Source organism: Carettochelys insculpta, chromosome 8 (genome assembly GCF_033958435.1).
Source record: "Carettochelys insculpta isolate YL-2023 chromosome 8, ASM3395843v1, whole genome shotgun sequence".
NCBI classification, from domain to species: Eukaryota; Metazoa; Chordata; order Testudines; family Carettochelyidae; genus Carettochelys; species Carettochelys insculpta.
In genome coordinates this window covers 40,770,167-40,789,516 of record NC_134144.1, presented here as the reverse complement: position 1 = coordinate 40,789,516, position 19,350 = coordinate 40,770,167, and the positions used below count along the sequence as shown (strand labels likewise).

General features: G+C 42.6%; 1 protein-coding gene across 4 annotated transcripts in view; it reads right to left on the bottom strand.

The window, feature by feature from the left end:
• Positions 1 to 19,350, bottom strand: part of GRB14 (growth factor receptor bound protein 14) — a 76,790-nt gene that overhangs the window by 4,437 nt on the left and 53,003 nt on the right. For 2 of the 4 annotated variants that reach the window (XM_075001233.1, XM_075001234.1), the window contains 8 exons: positions 18,471 to 18,605; positions 15,262 to 15,372; positions 14,975 to 15,070; positions 13,871 to 13,951; positions 11,623 to 11,739; positions 11,454 to 11,523; positions 11,266 to 11,353; positions 805 to 898 (listed from right to left, as the gene is read on the bottom strand). In XM_075001233.1, coding sequence (XP_074857334.1) covers positions 805 to 898; positions 11,266 to 11,353; positions 11,454 to 11,523; positions 11,623 to 11,739; positions 13,871 to 13,951; positions 14,975 to 15,070; positions 15,262 to 15,372; positions 18,471 to 18,605 — 792 coding nt within the window. The remainder of the gene's footprint in view (positions 1 to 804; positions 899 to 11,265; positions 11,354 to 11,453; positions 11,524 to 11,622; positions 11,740 to 13,870; positions 13,952 to 14,974; positions 15,071 to 15,261; positions 15,373 to 18,470; positions 18,606 to 19,350) is intronic. The other 2 variants (XR_012646401.1, XM_075001235.1) reach the window with 2 other exon arrangements.

Below are 19,350 nucleotides of genomic sequence, written 5' to 3'. Positions count from 1 at the left end.
CTGCTTCAGAGTCAGTTCAATGGATGGGATAACTCCACAGTTGTGACAAGAGCATCACATGCTATGCGACTGCTTTCACTGAGAAATTAATCGACATATGGCTGTACCTCAGTAAACCCGCTGAGGATTTCAAGATTTACCACAGGCAATTGATCTGTGGAAAAAACATACACATTTAACCAAAAATGCAATGTACACTGAGAAAAAATGAAAATCCCTATGTATCCTACTGGCCCTTGTACATGGAGAGATCATGGCAGCATGGAGGCAGGAAATGGTGCCCCAAACAAAAAATACTGAACCCTAAGACAGGAAGCTGCTCTGAACAGAGGGACTGCCTGTGCATATGGCTAAAAGTTCTAACCCAAATGCATTCATCTAACGAAAATTTAAGGGGAAAAAAAAAAGGCAGAGGGCCAGGAGGCTGAGAGACATTAGAAAATAAAATATCTTCATCCCATAGAAGGCATTTCTATTTCACTTGGAAAACAGATTTGGCCTCATCTTAGGACGGCTCACACAAAACTCAAACAATATTGCCAAATCTTATAACAAATCAAGCAGCAAGTACCATAAATGTTTAATTCTAGTGGTGCCAGGTTGTTGCAAATGTGCTGGTCTCAGGATATCAAAGAGATAAGGTGTGTGAGGTAATATCTACTAGTAACAGAAAAAGCTTTTCTAATGTCTAATATTGTTGTACCAATATCCACCATTTTCCATATACGAGAAAAAATATCTTCAGAAGCATGGTATGCTATTATGCCTTTTCAATTATATACAAATTAACAAGTTGTTACTTACTGGTACAATTTGAAAGTGCTTTATTTTTAATCCATGGCTCATTGACAATACAAATGTTTTGGGGTTACTTTGGCTATCCCGTATCAAGAAAACCCTAGGGAAAGAGATTAGGAATTTTCAAAGTAAGCTCATTGCATGGTAAGAATTTTTTGTAGCTGTCCAATAAACACTATAACGAATTGCAAAACACATTCTTAATGATCACAAACAATTCATTCAATATTGTACTAAGTTTAATTTCAAAAGTTCTGCTTTAAATCTTTGTTTTGAGAAACTATCAAAATTGGAAATACAAGCTTTAAAAGTCTATTTCATCTGTTTATTATCCATCGAACACTGTCTCTATCACGTTAAAGCATGTCTCTCCACAATGACAGATAGAGCAGCCATTAACTTTAAATACCTTGTATGTCTATGTCAAGGTGTATCTCTTTATCACAGACATAAAACCATGTTTAAGAGTTTCCTAAAAAGTGCAAAGTTTTAATGAAAGCAAAAAACAACCCATAAAATAAGACAAGTGTAAAACTCTAAGAATCCACAGCCTATGTTTTTTCATGCTGGAAGATTGCAATTGTACTTGTAAAACTTTTATTTTCTTCAGAAGAAGCCACAGGCACCTATCACTAGTAGGCTGATACACAGTAATTTTATTTAAGGAAGTACTTCAGTGTGAAAGGAGAATATTTCAGTTTCTATAGTCCATTTGATACATTTCTACTTGTTCTTTCAAGTCTCCAAATAGCATGGCTGGAAATTTCCTATGAGGCTAAGGCAGTGGGTTGGCAACCAAAATAGCAAGAGGAGTCATTTATTCCAATTCAGTAAAAAAAAAACTCAGTAATTCAAGAGCCACAATGCATGTGAATATGAGATTGTCCTTAATAAATAATGTAAAACCATAATTTTTGTAAACCCTATTTTAAGAACAATGCACACACAATTATTTGCAGTGTGATACATGTTTACTGCACAACATTCACAAACTTTTTACATATTTTATTTCCTCACACTTTACTTGTGTGTTTGTACCACTGTCATCCTGACTGTCACTCCCAGACCTGCTCTCTCTCTCTCTCTCTCTCTCTGGAGGATGCTAGGAGGAGTTATCCAACATTTCAAGATATCGTCTGCTATTTAGATAGGAGTTGTTCATTTTCGGGCTTTTAGACTTTTACTGTTTATATAAATTAATCAGGAGTGTGGAATTTTTTTTTTAAATTTTGCAGTTAATGTCAGGAGCCACAAAAAAAGTCCTTAAAGAACCGGATGTGGCTCCGGAGCCACAGGTTGCAGACCCCTGGACTAAGGAACTAAGCATCTTACTCACACTAAACTCTGTGTGATTTCGGCATCTAATTCCCTTAAGGATTTACAAAAAATTCCAATGTACACATGTTGCAAATGTTGTGTAACAGCATATACATAAAATAACTTGCAAAGTTAGGACAGGTTGAACTTCTCTCATCTGTCACACTCAGGACCTGACTGGCACTGGACGAGAGAATTTGCTGGATGACGAGAGGTCAATATTTTCTAGTGCATTACCAACACATCCACTGCTTACTGTGCTCTTAAACATTTGGGGTAAATTACAGCTAAATGACAGCACAGAACACTGTGAGCCAGGACTGGGGGGCTGTAAACAAACTTTATGGGACCACAGGAATCTTGGCCACACCCGTAAGTGGTTGTCTGGTTAACTAAAATCATGCCGTATTACGGAGTTTGCTGGATGAGAGTGTTCTGGATTACAGAGGTTCAACTTGTAGTTCAATGGAAGGTTTGTAGGAAATACAGTACAAGACTTTAAGCTGGCCATTGTATAGGCATATATTTGCCAGCGCTAAACACTAAAATCTGCACAGCAGGAAAATTCACCATTCAGGAAGAAACTTTCAATCCTACAAATTATTGGTTATTTTATTGTGAGCTGAAGTAAAAAATATTCTTAACTATCAACAGTTGGGTTGATAAGAGTGAACCCTAAGAGTGAAAATCCATTGCAGACCAGTTTTTCTGAGAGCCCTTGTCCTGGGAACTGTTGAAGCTGAAGGGGTTTTGTAACAGTATTGGCAATATGATGGAATAGAACTGTAAACTGCTGTGCCCTCTGGGGCTCCAATTAATGGGTCTGGGGCTGGAACACATACAGAAGAGAATAGCTTAAAGTTGTAGAACTAAGCAGTCCCTACAGTTGGGAGATAATCTGGACTGGATGAACAATATAGAATAGAGGGGTAACTATTCCCAAATGAAAAAGGGGAAATGAAGAAAATCCAAGGAGAAATCCAAATGGGTGGAGAAAAATCAGTGCCTGCCTCTTATAGTCACCTTTATGATGAGAACTAGCATTGTATCCACTCCAGGCCCATGCTGTGAGGGTATAAGGATATTGAGCAAATGGGCCTTCCCCTACCCTTAGCAGACAATTAATATGCAAAGGAGAGGCCATTGTTAGGGCAAGGAAAGTAGAGTGGGAAGAGTAGATAATAGGTGACTTACAGGGCCCTCTATTGGCTCATGTATGGCCTCTGAACTGCTACACAAATTAATATAAATCCCAAAGCTTAAGGCTCTCCCATCACCAGGTCTACAGGTATTGTTTTAACCACCATGTGGGACAATCTGCCTAAGTTTAGCAGTTTTGAAGTCCTTGATAATTTTATATTAAATTGAAATTCACCAGGATTTACTCAGAACCCTCATGCTCAGCTCATTTGGAGGCATGTCCACGAGGAGGAAAAATACATATACAGGCATCTATTCATACATTACACCAGTAAAAGGAACCAAGTGGGTTTAATTATAGCTATAAAGCAATAAATCTATCTAGACTTTTCTAACAAGCTCTCCCATACCATCTAGTGGCCTATGAAAGTCATCTCTTAGCCCTTTCCAGGGCTGTACAAAAAAAGGTTCAGTGTACAATTAGATTCCATGCATAAATCATATGGTATTTTATAAACTCAAAACATTAAGGATGGGCAAACTGGTCTGGAAAACTATCCATTCTGACATCCAAAATAAGGCCACCCTCCTACACAGCTTACTGCCCAAACTAAACATTGTGGCTATGTCTACACTAGAGAGTTTTGTCGAAACCCCCCATGGATTTGTCTACAAAACTTGCTGAGCATCCACACTAAAAACACATTCTGTCAACATACTGTCAACAGAACTTGGCACTTTTGTCGAAAGCCTTCTACCTCTCCGCCATGAGGCGGAACGCCTTTGTTGACACATTCTGTTCTTTTGACAAAAACCAGGTGCAGACACTCCATATGGGCCTTTTGTAAACAGAACAGTCCTCCCTGGCTCTGGGGATGCACTGGCCACTGCAACCACAGCTGTATACTCTCTGCCTCTGGCCATTCTTTAGCCACAGGGAGCCCCAGAAACCCTGCAGCAGGGAGTTAAGAGCATATGAGCAGCAGTGTGATGAATGGCTGTCCAATGTGCCTCAAAGCCACACAGCATAACCGATGGCTGAAAGCTAGCCACCCTGAGACACCTCCCAGGACCCTTGGGGGAGCAGACCGAGGAGTCCCAGACCCCACCACAGGCCAGCAAATGCCAGGTCCCATCCTGGACCAGCCCAGAGCTACAGGACCTGCTGAGCCTGTGGGCTGAGGAAGTCATGCTCCTTGACTCCACCGCTAAGAGGCGCAATGCCCTGGCCGACTGCAGACACCATGCCTGCCCCCTGGAGTAGGTGTGAGCCAAAGTAAAAGAACTGTGACAGAGGTACGTCCAGACACAGGTCAGGGGCAGGCACAGCCACCTGCCCCTTCTATGCAGAGCTCCACCAGCTCCTGGGGGGCAAGGACAGTGCCCCCAGCTGATAGACCATGGATATGGCCGAGGAGGTCCCCACAATGCAGCAGGAACCAGAGCAGGCAGGAACCCTGCCAGAGCCTGAGCCAGAGCCCAACTCAGACCCTGAGTATACCCAGGGGTCCCTCTATCAAGGCAACATCCAGGGCATCTCCAGACTTCTTTGAGGGATTCTCCAATGAGTACCCCACGAGCCCCAAACTCCATAGCATGGAGGAGGGGTGAGTGCAGATGGGGCGTGTGATGAGCCTCACCCGGCCAGCTGAGGAGGGACTCCACACTGTGGTCCCAGTACATGCAACCATGTGAAAGGCAGCATGTCCCAGCTGGACCCAGCAGGCAGCCTCTGCTGCCAGCCCCACCGGGGGCCACACAAGCCCCAGGTGAGGGCCTGCCGATCCCTGCCACAGCTGGGAGCAGGCCAGCCACACGGAAGACAGCCTGACACCATACACACCACCGAGGAGTACAGCTCTCAGCTCGCAGACATGCCCACAGGCAAGAGGCAGCACCCGCCCCCGTGGACAGTGCTGCAAGCTGCACACTTTTGGAGGAGGGTAGTTCTGGGGAGGACCATGCTGCTCCTGGTGCACCTACCACTCATGTAGGGACCCCTCTGTGGCCGGACACCCTACCCTGGGCCACTAGCCTGTTGGGCAGGGCAGGAGGGGCGCAGTGGTCAGCCTGGTCCAGGCACCACAGAGCTCTGTGCATGGAATATATGCCTGTGCTCCTGGGACATGCCTGTCTCTTGGCCTGGGGGTGGGGGCTACCCTCAAGGGGGTGAGGGGCAGGTCCTTAGAGACTGGTGGGAATGACTCACCATCTCTCCTCCAGTCCCATCCAGTGACGAGAGCCAGTCAGCCCAGGAGTTGCAGCAGAGAGGGCTGACACTCCACCACCACCAGGGTGGGTCTGTGGGGCCATCACTGGCCCCATCACTAACACCCTGCAGGCCTACATGGCTGCACTCAGGAAACAGACTGAACTCTTGGGCTATATCTACACTAGCCCCGAACTTCAAAATGGCCATGTAAATGGCCATTTCAAAGTTTACTAATGAAGCGCTGAAATACATATTCAGTGTCTCATTAGTATGCAGGCGGCCGCAGCACTTCGAAATTGATGCGGCTCGCTGCCGCATGGCTTGTCCCGACCGGGCTCCTTTTCGAAAGGACCCCACCTACTTCGAAGTCCCCTTATTCCTGTGAGCAGATGGGAATAAGGGGACTTCAGAGTAGGCGGGGTCCTTTCAAAAAGGAGCCCCATCGGGACGAGCCACGCGGCGGCGAGCCGCGTCAATTTCGAAGTGCCACGGCCACCCCCATGCTAATGAGGCACTGAATATGTATTTCAGCGCTTCATTAGTAAACTTCTTTGAAATGGCCATTTACTTGGCCATTTCGAAGTTTGGGGCTAGTGTAGACACGGCCTTGGAGTGATGGCTGTGGGAGGACAAGGAATGGCAGGCATGGGAGTGGCGGATGTGGGCCTGTGACCAACTGATGTCCTGCCTGGATACTGTCGTCAGCGTCTGGTGGAACCAGTTAGCCCAGCCACCCACAGCTGCCACCCCTGCTCCTCCTGCGGCTGTCCTTTCCCACCTCCCTTTCCCACCTCCCAAGCCCCACTTCCTTGCCCCTACCAGACAGCCTGATGGCTGTCCTGAACCTGCTCCCACCCAGCATGCCAGCCCCCACCCCTCAGGTTCTCTCTACTCCCTCTGCTGATCTCAAGCCCTCTGAACCACCCCCGCATCTGCACCTCCCCTTGCTCTTGGCCCCATTCCAGCCTCAATGGGAACCCCAAACCTGTAGCAGGAGGGGATCCTGTGGCCGATGCCACTTGGGATCCTGCACCCCAGCAGTGTCGCTGCCCCGACCCCCTCTGTAGACTGAAGCCCCATCCCCACCCCGTCCCAAACCCTCTCCTCCGAATTCAGCTGCCCCCAACATATATAGTTACCTATCATTGCACACTGCAAATAGTTATTTGCACAACTTTTATTTTGCATGTTTTTCTATTTTAAAGTAAACACATTATTTGTTCACAACCCCCGTGTGCCTCATTATTGTGTAGGGGCCGGAGACGGGTGAGTGGATGAAGGGGAAGGTTGTGGTGGGGAGAGGACAGGGTTGCAGGCCCGAGGAGGCACCACCTGGAGGACATTGTGCTCCACCAGATCCAGCCAGGTCAGGAGGTACCTGAACCATGTCTTCAGACAGCCAAGGGCACACATGAACTCGTTCTGTGCCTGGTTGAGGCAGATGCTGACCTGGTCCTGTGTGGGGTCCACTGGCCGGTGTAGGACCTCATGAGCTAGGGCATGAGGGGGTAGGCAGCATCCCCCACGATGCACAGCAGCATCTGAACGACCTGACCACCAGCTCCCGTGGGGGACGTAGGTGCCCACTTCCATCCTCTGGCACAGGCTGGAGCCGCAGAACATGTGAGCGCTGTGTGCCCAGTCCGACCATCCAATGTAGATGTTGAGGAACCCTCCCTGCTGGTCAACCAGGGCCTGCAGCATGATGGGGTAGTACCCTTGTAGTTTATGTACTGGTCCACGTTGCGGTCCAAGACACGCATAGGGATGTGGATCCCATCAATCTCTCTGACGCAGCTGGGGAACCCCAGGGCGCTTAGGCTGGCCATGACCGTGTCCAGGTCTCTGATGCAGACAACCCTCCAGAGCAGGAGCATGTTGATGGCTGTAACTATCTTCAAGGGGAGGAGACCAAACACACAGATGATGGACTGAGGGAGGGTGTCACTGAGCCCCAGTGGGCTCCCCTGCTCCCTCCCCACCATTGCCAGGCTCTCTGAACACCTTCCATCCCTCTGGAAGAGGTCTGTGTGAGGGTGGGATGGCATAGTTCCCAGAGACAGGGCTTACCTGCCTTCCCAACCCCACCTTTCATACCCCACTCCCCAAGGTCTCCTCTCAGGTGGGACTCCCTCCTCACTCTTCCACCCCTCCCCCCTGCACTGCTTTGCAAGGCCTGCAGCTCCAGGAATGCCTTACCTGTATAAGGACAGCCCCAGTGGCGGATGCCCCCATGCTGAACTGGTTCCCAACAGAGCAGTAGCTGTCCAGGGTGGTTATTTTCCTTAGAGCAATGGCGACCCACTTTTCCCTTGGCATGGCAGGTTGCACATCCAGGTGTCCTCTCTGGAGGGTGAGTGTGAACCAGGTGCAGAGCTTCAGGAAGGTATCCTTCCTTATGCAGAAGTTCTGGAGGTGCTGCTGAAGTTCTACTGCCACATGACCAGCCAGTCTCACCAGTAAGAACAGGTGGGCCCCTGGGGCACTGAAGACCTGCTCCTTGATACCAGTGGCAGGTGCATCCCCCCAGAAGAGCTGGATGACGGCCATGATCAGGTTGATCAGCAGCTCAAACAACTTGGAATGGGTCCAGCGCAAGCCCCAGGCTGCTCTGGCACCATAGCTGGAACAGTCAAACTCCCACAGAAAGTGTGTGAGCCCTGCAATAGCTATGCTGTCCATCAATGAGGTAGGCAAGCCTTAGCATGGATAGGGAATGTGGGTTGCGGGGGAGTCCCTTTAAGGATGCGCCTGGCCAGGGCTCCTAGAAGGGCTTGCTGGCCATGTGACCCTGTCTGACAAGGTCCTGGGGTCTGTTCTGTCAAGAGAGTGGCCTGGTTGTGTGGCCACTCTGTCGACAGAACTGATCACTTTTTCAATCCACTTTTGTGTGTGAACATGTTCTACAAACAGAGTTTTTGTCGGAAGATCTCTTCCGACAGCAACTTCTGTTGACATATCACTCCAAGTGTAGACACAGCCTATGAGTAACTACATCAGACCACAAGAGAGGGCCTGATTCAGCTAAGGTGTCGACATTCACACTCTTTTTAGGGCACATTACAGGGCCTATTCATTTCAGCAGCCTGGTCTCTCTTACTGGGACCCATCCTTTGTTTTATTAGCTATGTATTTTTTTAAATTAGTTATAGCCTTTCCTAACCCCGTTTCAGTGTGGATTATTCTTTAAAATGACGGAATCCCTCAACACTAAAACTATCCTTGTGCATGCTTTAGGAGCTTTTAAAGCTTATTATAATGAACAAACAGAAACAAATATCCAGGGATAGTGTTTTTCGATACAAATCTAAAAGCCATCTTCCTCCCTCATTAAACCCACCCGATTTCTAAAAACATCAGTCCACTAAACTCCAGGTGGCAAAGCCCAAATAACCTCCATTTTTTTCCCACTTGAGTAGACACATGCTGAACTAGGCTCTTTGTTGATACAATGCTGCCCAGGTATCAAAAGCCTGGTAGTTTTAAATTCTGGCTGTCAGCCATTTATTAATTGAATAGCCTTCAAATAGCCACTAAGGGTCTAATATCATCATCCTAATCTGGCTGCAGTGTCTGACCCGCTTTAAAGCACACATTGTTGCTTAAAATGTAGTGGATTCAAAATGAAATAACACCCCAAAGTACACATTATATATACACAACTGATACTGCATGTCAGTTACAGTTGCACTCATTTTTTCATTTGTAAAAGCTCCACAGAGAAACTAAAACATGTGAACTTGGATTCCAAGTAAAATAAAGATTTAACCTCAAATGCTTTCAAAATTATTGCACTACTTCACCTAAACTAGGGAAGAAGAATGGCGTAGAAATATCACTACTCACAAAATTTCCTGAAAATACACAATTTGTAAAACTGCTGGAGATGAGACCTGAGACTTATTAGTATTATCTTGATTTCCCAAGAAAGCAGTTGTACCATGATGAGTCTCAAATATGCTGTAAATAGATTCACCGCTCTCTTCACACGACAGCACCATTATCAGCCTGCTGCAGTTCCTTCACATAATGCACCTTGTTAAAACTATTAACTTTCCTCTTTTATACGACTACATAATCACTATTTATCAGGACACACATTAGAGCAGCAGCCCATAAATCTGTTTGTATCTGCATAGTGGGTTTCATTGTCTGGAATGCTTATCTTTGAGCTGAAATCCACAAAGCTGCTGTACACAGTTTTGCCTGATACATGAACGTAACTATACAGAAAGAATATGCAAAGCCTCTACATGTTCATGGTGGCAGTTCATTTTTTAAGACAACTAACTAAGTGGAACAATTTGGCACAGAGGTTACCTCTATACTAGAAGCACCTGTTGACAGTAACGTCTGTCGACAGAGTTGTGTTGACAGAAACGCCGTCGACAGATTGAATCTACACACAAAAGCAGATCGACAGAGCAATCTGTTCTGTTGACATAGAGCAGTCAGACTGCCCTGCCCTCTGTTGCCAGAACAGCTAGCCAGAAGCTCTGCCAACAGGGCTGCCTGGTGAACTGGAAACCCTCTGTCAACAGAAGCATCTACAGTTTTTTCAGGCATAAGGAGCTGGTGACAGAGGGGCTTTTAGCCAGCAGAGGCACATCTACAGCGCCTGTTTAATGCCAGTGGTAGCCTCTACCAGCAGGGAGATCTCATGTAGCTGGGCTAATTAGCCCTGGGATTATGCTAATGAGCAGCCATTTGCAATTGTGAGACTGCTCATTAGCATGAAGCTGCCGGGAGAACAGGTCAGTGTAGCCCCAGCCGCTTAGGTGTATTATTAGAAACCTTATTGCCTTATATTAAGCCAGCTACAATCTCACTGCAGTGAACAGAATTTAAGGAGGATGGAGCTCTTGATTTTGCAGTTGACTGAGATTCTGCGCACCACAATGGAAAATGTTTTCAGTTCTGTGAACCACTTTTTCTGCAGTCCTTTCTGGGAGGCACAGGAAAAACTGTTAAATCAGTGATCCGAAGGGGGATTCCAACAGCACCACTCTGAACTCCAAAAAAGATTAGAAGTGGTGGCCAAATATCAAATGTGAGATGTATAACTGGCATTCCTGTTTGGAATGCCAATAGGAAAGCTAAAACGTGTGCGGAACTTACCTATAGAAGTTATGGGAATGAGGAAGCCCTATACTTAAAAAGTGCCACAAAATTCAACCATATTACAGTAAGGTAAGAGAAGAGATCTGTAAGCAATAAAATATGAGATTTGGAAAAATAAACATAAAATATGTATTATCTTTCTCTGAAGAAGTACAAAGTATATTAGAAAAGACTACATGACTCATCCTGAAGCTCAATATTTTCTCTCTCTCTCTCCCCGCATTGCTTCCGTACTGTCTCTGCTCAGCTTCCAAATTAAATGGCTTCTTCCAACTGCCAGTGCTAGAAACTCAACCTTTGTGTTTACTGATTCATAACCAGTGAGAGATGCTGGAATCCAATGTCAGGCCCTCATCTTACAATTGATAATATAGACGGACTGTTGTGCCAATCCAGTGCCCACTGACTTCAACATCAGTGTGTGCAATGCAGCAGCCCAGACACACAACTGTAGGATCAGTGCTTCAGAAAACTATTTTATTGTTACAGAAAGATGTCTAATACAATCTAACTCATCCTCCCATAGTTCTAAGAATATGAATGTTTAATTTTATTTCTATTTACATAAGCTGCTATCATGAGACAAATCCTAGAGTAAGGAAATAATATTATTTCTACATAATTATTTTTGACCATTTTTCTAAACGCAGAAAAGTTTAAAAAAAGAGTCAACTTACCCATCTACAAGTCCTTGCTGTAAAATAAGTTGTTGAGCTTCATCTCTCGAGATTTTATGGTGAAACCACAGCTGTGTTCTATGTATAGCTGGAAAAAGTCATAAAGATCTTTGTTCTAACAAAATTGTTTTATAACAAACATTATTGCATTGTGTTTCTTCTGGAACTATACATTAGTTGACCCATACCTACACTGGATGGGGCACTTTGAGACGTATTAGGACTTCCATGTGTGTTGAGTCGTAAACACCCTTTTTTCTGAGTGGGAGAGAAAAAAACATACAAAAAAGTGTGTCAAAGCTAATGTGTAAGAATAGAATTAGAAAAAATACTGGGGAAAAAGTGAAATATTTATACCCGCCATGCTAACCCTTCTTCAACTGCAACTGAAAGGGCCTCTGTTGGATTTTCAATTACTCTGCTTTTATGTCCTGAGAAGTCCATTGCTACCAAGGAATTTTCTGAAATGCTTCTCTGGGAAAGAAAAAGGAGGGCAGGGGGAGTAATTCAGATTTGGGGAAAAAAAGGTTAGGAGTTTCTAAGTCTTATTTTGAAATGTTATAATTTTGCCCGTTGTTTCAGATTTCTGCAAGATTTGCTCCTCTCAACCAAGATTTCTCTCACTTTAGATAACATTTGTAGTTCTAGTAACAGAGATAGCCGTATTAGTCTATATTCTATTCAAAACAAAAAAAGCAGTCCAGTAGCATTTTAAAGACTAACAAAATAATTTATTAGGTGGTGAGCTTTCATGGGACAGACTCACTTCTTCAGACCACTTCTTGGTCTGAAGAAGTGAGTCTGTCCCATGAAAGCTCACCACCTAATACATTATTTTATTTGTACTTCTAGTTCTGAAGAGAGTCTACCCAGCTGAACTCAAAGCTTTCCACCACTGCTCTGTGGCTCTGATACCTTAAGAGAAGGTACGCCAAGCAAGGATTCAACTATCCTTCTCTTTTTCACACTGACTAGAGTGGTTAAAGATATGGAAAGAAAAATGCCAACCAAGATAAAACACCAACAAAACAACCTTTCTGATGGCTAAATTATACATTGTGAGTGCTACAGTTACAGTTTTGTGAAAGTATATCATTCTTCCAAGATCCCACCCAAATTTTCAAGTGGGTATTTGATGGGGCTCTCTAACTGACTAACTACCACAGCTTTAGAAAATTGATGAACGTGCACTTCTTAATATGATTTCATACGCACAATGCAGATCTCTTCTTAGCATAACAGTGCTACTCACCTGACACAACTCAGCTGCATGTGAATAAGAAGGTCAGGATAAGGCAAGGGGAGGAAGAGAGTTTATTCTAAATCAGAAAGCCCCTGTAACTACATTAGCAGGAAAACCTATTAAACTCCACGCTTCTCCATGTACACCTCTACATCCAGTGCTATGCCATAGAATGGCCAGCCTGCACAAACTGCAATTAAATGTATTTAGGCACAGATTTTTCTGGTACAGTTTGCACCTTTCTGGTCTGACATCCTCAGGATCTGACCAGTCCCACATGAGGGAATTTGCCAGATCAGAGGAAGTCCCTGGCCCTGGTGGCCCCCTAACCGCAGGCCCTGTGGGCCCTGGGCTCAGGAACAAAAGCCCTGCAAGCCTGCCCTGTGCAGTGCTACCTGCCTCTCCATCACCAGGCTGCAGCTAAACAAGGCTTTCAGCCACTGCCCCTCCTTCCACTAAGTCTTCTGGCCCAGAGCTCTGTGGTCTAGTAACATTCATGGTCCAGCAGCACCACAGATCTTCCCGGAGCAGAGAATCCCAGTTTTAGGAGGTGGAACCTGTAGTGCCCAATGAAGTTTATTTTTCTGTTTTGGAACAGTGGATACCAGTAAATCTCACTGTGCTATGGTTTGGCTTTGGCACTTTCCTTTCTATTCAAAAGCCCTTTATAATGCCACTAAAACCAAGAAAAAATGGAGATGCCTTTCTGACCCTCACAGAAAGATTCTTATACTCTTTCTTCCCCCAAACAAAACCCCATGATATTTAAATTCAACCAAAATTGCTAAGGATTAGGCTGATGAATTACAATCTCCTAAAACTTTTATTAAAGTTCAAACAAGAACTGGATAAAAGGTCATGGCTTGCCTCTAGGGGGAGTTTGGAGAATGGGACCTGCATTACTGAGACCATTGGGATTATGATTGAGGGGGTGTGAGAAAGTAACTGCTTTCTGTTCTGAGAATATTCTGCACGTTCAATCTCTGATCATTTATATTAGCCCTTTTTCAAGAGTGCTACTGGACTGATTTACATAAAAAAATAAAGCGATAAATTACTTAACACTCCCCTTAGCTCAAGCATGGTGCAAGTAACGGCTAGATTCTTTTGTGCACCAAAATCCACTTGGCACACAAACAGACACACATGAAAACTGCAAGCCAGGAAATCAGTAAGGGCTCGGGTTCCAATGTGAAGGAGGACAGCTGGACACTGTCATTAAAGATTTTAATAAGTGCTCACATCCTTAAAGTTAAATCACAAATACAAACATTTCTGGGACCACAATCACAGGTTATATTGCTTCTGCCATAATTTCTATTAAAGTAATTGATTTGCTCAGTAAGTTATTACAGTACATACCACGGGTGATATAGTCAGAGAACTGCAGCCACCTCTACCTTGATATGGTTGCATGTAATTCTGATACAGCTGCATTCCATACTAAAAGCAAAACAGAATATACCTTTTCACTATTGGGTTACTGGGGGGATTTTAGTAGTGCCATCCTGAAGAATTCAATCAAGATTATACAATGAATTTTATTTAGAAGGATTTTGACTTACTAGCTTAATTATATTATTCTAAAAATAGAACTGCCTCTACAGGCCATCGGAATCCTTGCCTTAAAATATTTTTCCATTATAGTTTTCTGACACGGACTTTTAAAGAGAATTTTCTAAATACACAACTGTAATGTTACATTTTGCTCCCTTGAAAATAAAACAAAAATTTGGCAAGAATGAGCAAATGGCTCCAGTCTTCGCTTTCTTATGGAATAACCTACATGTATGTTAATTCTAGCCATTTATATGCATGATATGACCATTCTGCCTACTTTGTCACTAAAACTAGCCTCTCTGACTGCTCACATAAGTTCCTGCATCATAATTGGGGCCAACACCTGTAACGGCAGTGGCTCAAATTGTATCATTGATTTATTATAATTCTACTTATCTTAGGAACTAGAAAGTGTTCTTCCATTCCATCAAGTACTCTACTGAAGAGTTTGATATTGTACTTTTATTGTACTAATTATATATTACCATAAAATAAAATTAGCTAAAAAGAATTAAATTCAGTTAGTAGGTAAGATTTAACACCTGAATGTCACGCCTCAAATACATTTCAAGGCCTTGGTACTTCCAACATTGACACATGGACTTAACATTACTCATTTTAATAGTCTCACTGAATTCAAAGGGTGTATTCCTGCGCTTAACGTTCAACACCTTTATAAGTGTGTGCAAGACTTCAGTGCTCTTAAATAAAGAGCATCATGCCAGCTTTTTCTGTTTTACTGGAAATTCAATGTCAATTTTTTTTTTTTTTGAGAGAAGAGTGTACAGATTTAAGGAATGTTATTGCACTGAAACCTCTCAGTAACCCCTGCTTCTATAGTCCAGAATATAAAAAGCATTTAACGTGGTAAAGTGCTGGCAAGAAATTAAACTTCACAGATTTTACCTTAAGTAATCGAACTGCTGTCATCCAGCAGGTCCTACTCTGCTCATCATCTGCACAAAGCTGCTTCAGGTCTCTGATTCCTCCTGCTTTGTTGGGCTAGAAGGCCACAGCATATTGTTTAGCATTAATGTATATCTTGAAGATAATACCTGTTGAAATAAAAGCCACTAATTCTCCTATTTTATAAGAGGCAGCTGGATCTTTTTTTTAAACTTTACAGAAACTTAAGCTTACCTAATAAATGTGGCTTGCTTTAGCATATATCTATCAAAATATTAAGCATGTACCTTAAAGCAGAATCCATAGTTTGTTGGTGTTCCAGACATCTTTTTGCCTGCCAAAGACATATACATATCACTACCGCTGAATTCACTGAAAAATTGCAGATGCCTTGGTTCCTGAAAGGCAAAGCAATATAAAACAATTAGGCTTTTTTACTTTATTATAAACTGATGAAGGAATAAGTAATTAGATGAAAAGTAGAAAAAAATTCACAGTGAACTATGTATGATAAAGATCTCTTAAAATACACAACAATCCACGTTCAAATAGATCTAGGAAAGATTCCTAACTAGTCAGTTAGTTAGCAATCATATCGCCATATGATAAATGTACCCAAAGAGCTGGGCTAACAAGAACATTCAGCACGGATAGAAGCTAAAATTTTAATCCTATTTTAATTCACAACTGTTTTACAGAAAGCAGGTAAAATTGCTATGCACATACCAGACCTGACAAACTAACAACATTAAGATTATAGTCAAGCTACGTAGTAGTACTTGTACTCTGAGCTTCCATCTCAAGCATAGACACCTTACAACCCCTGCAAACGATGCACTTCAGTCTTAACACTGCCCTTACTTTCACCCTATTTCACACATCCCTTCACCAGATTATCTACTCCCTCTCCCAAAAACAATACCACATAGTTGTTTGGGAGAGGGGAGTTTGGTAAAAAGTGTGCAAGACAAGAGGGCTGGAGGCTAGCATCTCTAGAAGGGGAGAAGTAAAGGTACAGGACTACTGCTGTCTGATAAAATTTGACATCTCCCCATGGAGATGAATTCATGTGCATCTAGGACCCTCCCCAACAACCAGCCAAGTTTGTATGTGCGTAAGCCCTTACTAACAGTCAAGTTATGTGCTTTGTGTCTATCAGGCTTATATGTATCTGGCCCAATCAGATTTTCATGCATCCAACCCCATTAATTAATTTTCATCCGGCCTCCATCAATAAAGGATTGTGCACAATGCATACATTTTCACATACAATATAAAGAATGGCTATAATGGCCTTAAATCAAAATTTTAAAAGCTTCCCTGTTTCACCTTCTCTCTGAAAAGCCTAACTTCTTAACTAGCTGTGTGCTGATAGCATTTCACCCAGTGAAACATGCTCTGCTCACAGGAAAAAATAAACAAACATACATACATTCAGGTGGAGTCTAATCCTAATTATTAAAAATGCACGAGAAGAAACCAATCCAAGCTGTATGAAAACTAACCTGGTGTGACATTTCACAAAAACTGTTCACCCTACTTTTAGAGAAACAGGTTTTTATTATCAATTTTAAAACACAACCTTGAGTGCCCAAGTGAAGTCATCCAGCGCTTCCTAGTGAAGAAGCTGGGTGGAAGAACTTTTTTTGTTTTGGGCAGAGTTGCTTGTTCCTTTCAGCAAATAAAAAGGGGGAGACAGGAACAAATTGTACAGCTGTTTTAAAATTACATTCTTTGTATGTGCTCTAAGGTACAGTAATAGAATTTCTCTTGTAAAACAGGAATCACCACTTTCTCTGCTTGAGGGAGTTTGAAAATTCACCTTGTAATTTACTTTTTAAAAGGAAACAAAAAGAGTTAGGAAAAGCGTAATACAAAAAGTGTAAGGCACACAGAACACCTTCAGGGAAGAGAAAACACAGACCACTTCCCTTTTAGGCAAACAGCTCTTTTTAAATACTAATAACCACTGCCATCTGAGGTTCTTATGTTGTTCCAAATGGCAGCCTTCCTGAAACTGTGACAGTAGAAGTTGAAGTGACTGAAGCATTATACAAAAGGCCACAGAACATTGTACCTGCTGCAGTAGAGCAAAATGACCAGAACTAGACAAAACCAAAAAGCAAACTCAATTTTCTCCAAGAAAAACATGAAGTACCAATGAGCTAATTTCTAGAAACACATATGTGAAATGTAAACCACAATGCTTAATGATTCACTATGCTAAAGTCTAACAACTTCAGAACTCATTCTGCAATTCATTTGTAATCCCATTTAAAGCAAATTGTCAGATACAAGAAAATATATTTTAGCTGTTACTGTGCAGTCCCATTCTAAATACTAATTCCATTCCCCAAGGTGGAGCCAGTCAAGTTTCTTTTGTTTACTTCTGTGTTTCTTCAATTAGATGAGTATAGCTGTGGAAATACCCTAAAAATAACATATTCCAAGGATCACAAAGCCTTAATTTTAAGTGAATTACATAAAAGTTCTCATTTCCAATGCACTTTGTTTTACATAGGTGACAACAGTTAGAGCTCGTCTACACTAGCCCCCTCCTTCAAAGCGGGAACGTAAAAAAGCCTGATCGGAGAATAGCAATGAGGTGCTGCGCTGCATACGCAGTGCCTCATTAGCATAAATTCCCACCACACAAAGTTTGAAGTTGCTCACCTCGAAGCAGCACCAAGCAGTCCAGCTGTGGGCACCTCAGAGTACCCGTGCTACTTCGAAGTTCCCTGCGGCTAGACTGCTTGGTGCCGCTTCGAAGTTAGCGACTTCGAAGTTTGTATGGTGGGAATTATGCTTATGAGGTGCTGCGTATGCAGCATGGAACCTCATTGCTATTCTCCGATCAGGGTCATTTATATACCCCCTTCGAAGGAGGGGGCTATTGTAGACAAGCTCTTAAGCTTCCAGTATAAATAGAAATAGAACAAATGAAGTAGAAGGAGTATGAATAGTGAGGTTGAGAGTAAAAAAAACTGAGGCTCTCTAAAAGCTTTCCTATGAATTATTTTTTTGCAAATTTGCTCTTTTCATTTGGTTTAAAATAGAAAAATACTCTGAAAGACAAGTCCAAATGGTGCATTCAAGAACAGTTAACATTTGCTTATGTTCACACCCTTCAGACTTCTAAACCAGTAGATCTCAAACACATATTTTAAAGAGCGCTGGTGTTGACTGAAAAAAATTTAAATTCATATATTCAGAATGCACAAGACTTGTTAGGCCAGAGTCCTCTGGTTTATACAAGAAATTCTCTAATGTATTCTAAACCCCTTTTATTGCATATCCTTACCCCCACCATTCATATGTCTTATACTTAGAACGGATGCTTTAAAAAGAAAAAAACCCAGCCTTGCTTCCAAATTTCCTGTTGGTTATCATGCACTGAAATGAAATTTGGTTAGAAGTACTGCAAATAAAAATACATGCTTGCCCTATGCTTATTGTTCTTTGTCACGTTTTACCTTTGATGTCCCTTCAGTCTTACCTTTGACGTCCCTTTAGTGGAATAATACAGGCCAGATCTTCTCAAAAGAAAGAATACTTTTTTCCATTTCTTCCCCAGCTCTTTTGCATGCAAATAGCCATGAATTTCTGGATATGTGCTGGAACTTAGGAACATCTGAAACAAATACTACAAATGTGTTTCCAACCTCAAGCCTGCTTTTTCTTCTATTGACATACTATTCCATAGTTTTGCCTACATCATGCTAAAATTTAAAGGTGAAACTTAATTCTCTGCGAAAAAGAAAAATTATACACATGCTTCAGAACAGTGGGACCATCTACTTACAACAGCATAAAAGACACTGAACAAAGCTTCTGGAAAGTAAAGATGCTTAAACTTTCAAAGAGTCATCAGAAATTTTCAGAGAGCAATAAATATCATAGGATTGAAAATCTAACTTCTTACACTCTGAAATAAAGAACAGCCTTGGCACAAACTCAGAGTTCAGAGACACGTTGATGGCAGTAGTTTACAAGTTTTTAGTTAAAACCAGTGCTCTAGAAGTTTGGGGTTTTTTGGTTCCATTTTTTTAAAGGAGTAGGTTATTGCCATATCTCCCATTTCTAACCCCTTCCAACTGAAAAACCACTGGAAAGGAAACAAGTTCCGTTTATACGAGATAGAAACATGCTATCATACCACAGTGAAGGAGCTTATCTCTTATACATGTAGGGCCTCTTTCTCTGTCCCACACAAACCCAAACATGAAAACTCTGAGTGCTGACTGATAACTAACGTGTACATGAAGTGACCCTGAAATCAAAGTTAAATTTCAAACACTCAGGAAAAGAGGTTTTTCCTCTTATAGAAAACATTTAGCTGCATCATTTTTCAAACATGCTAGACTGAGAAGTATTCC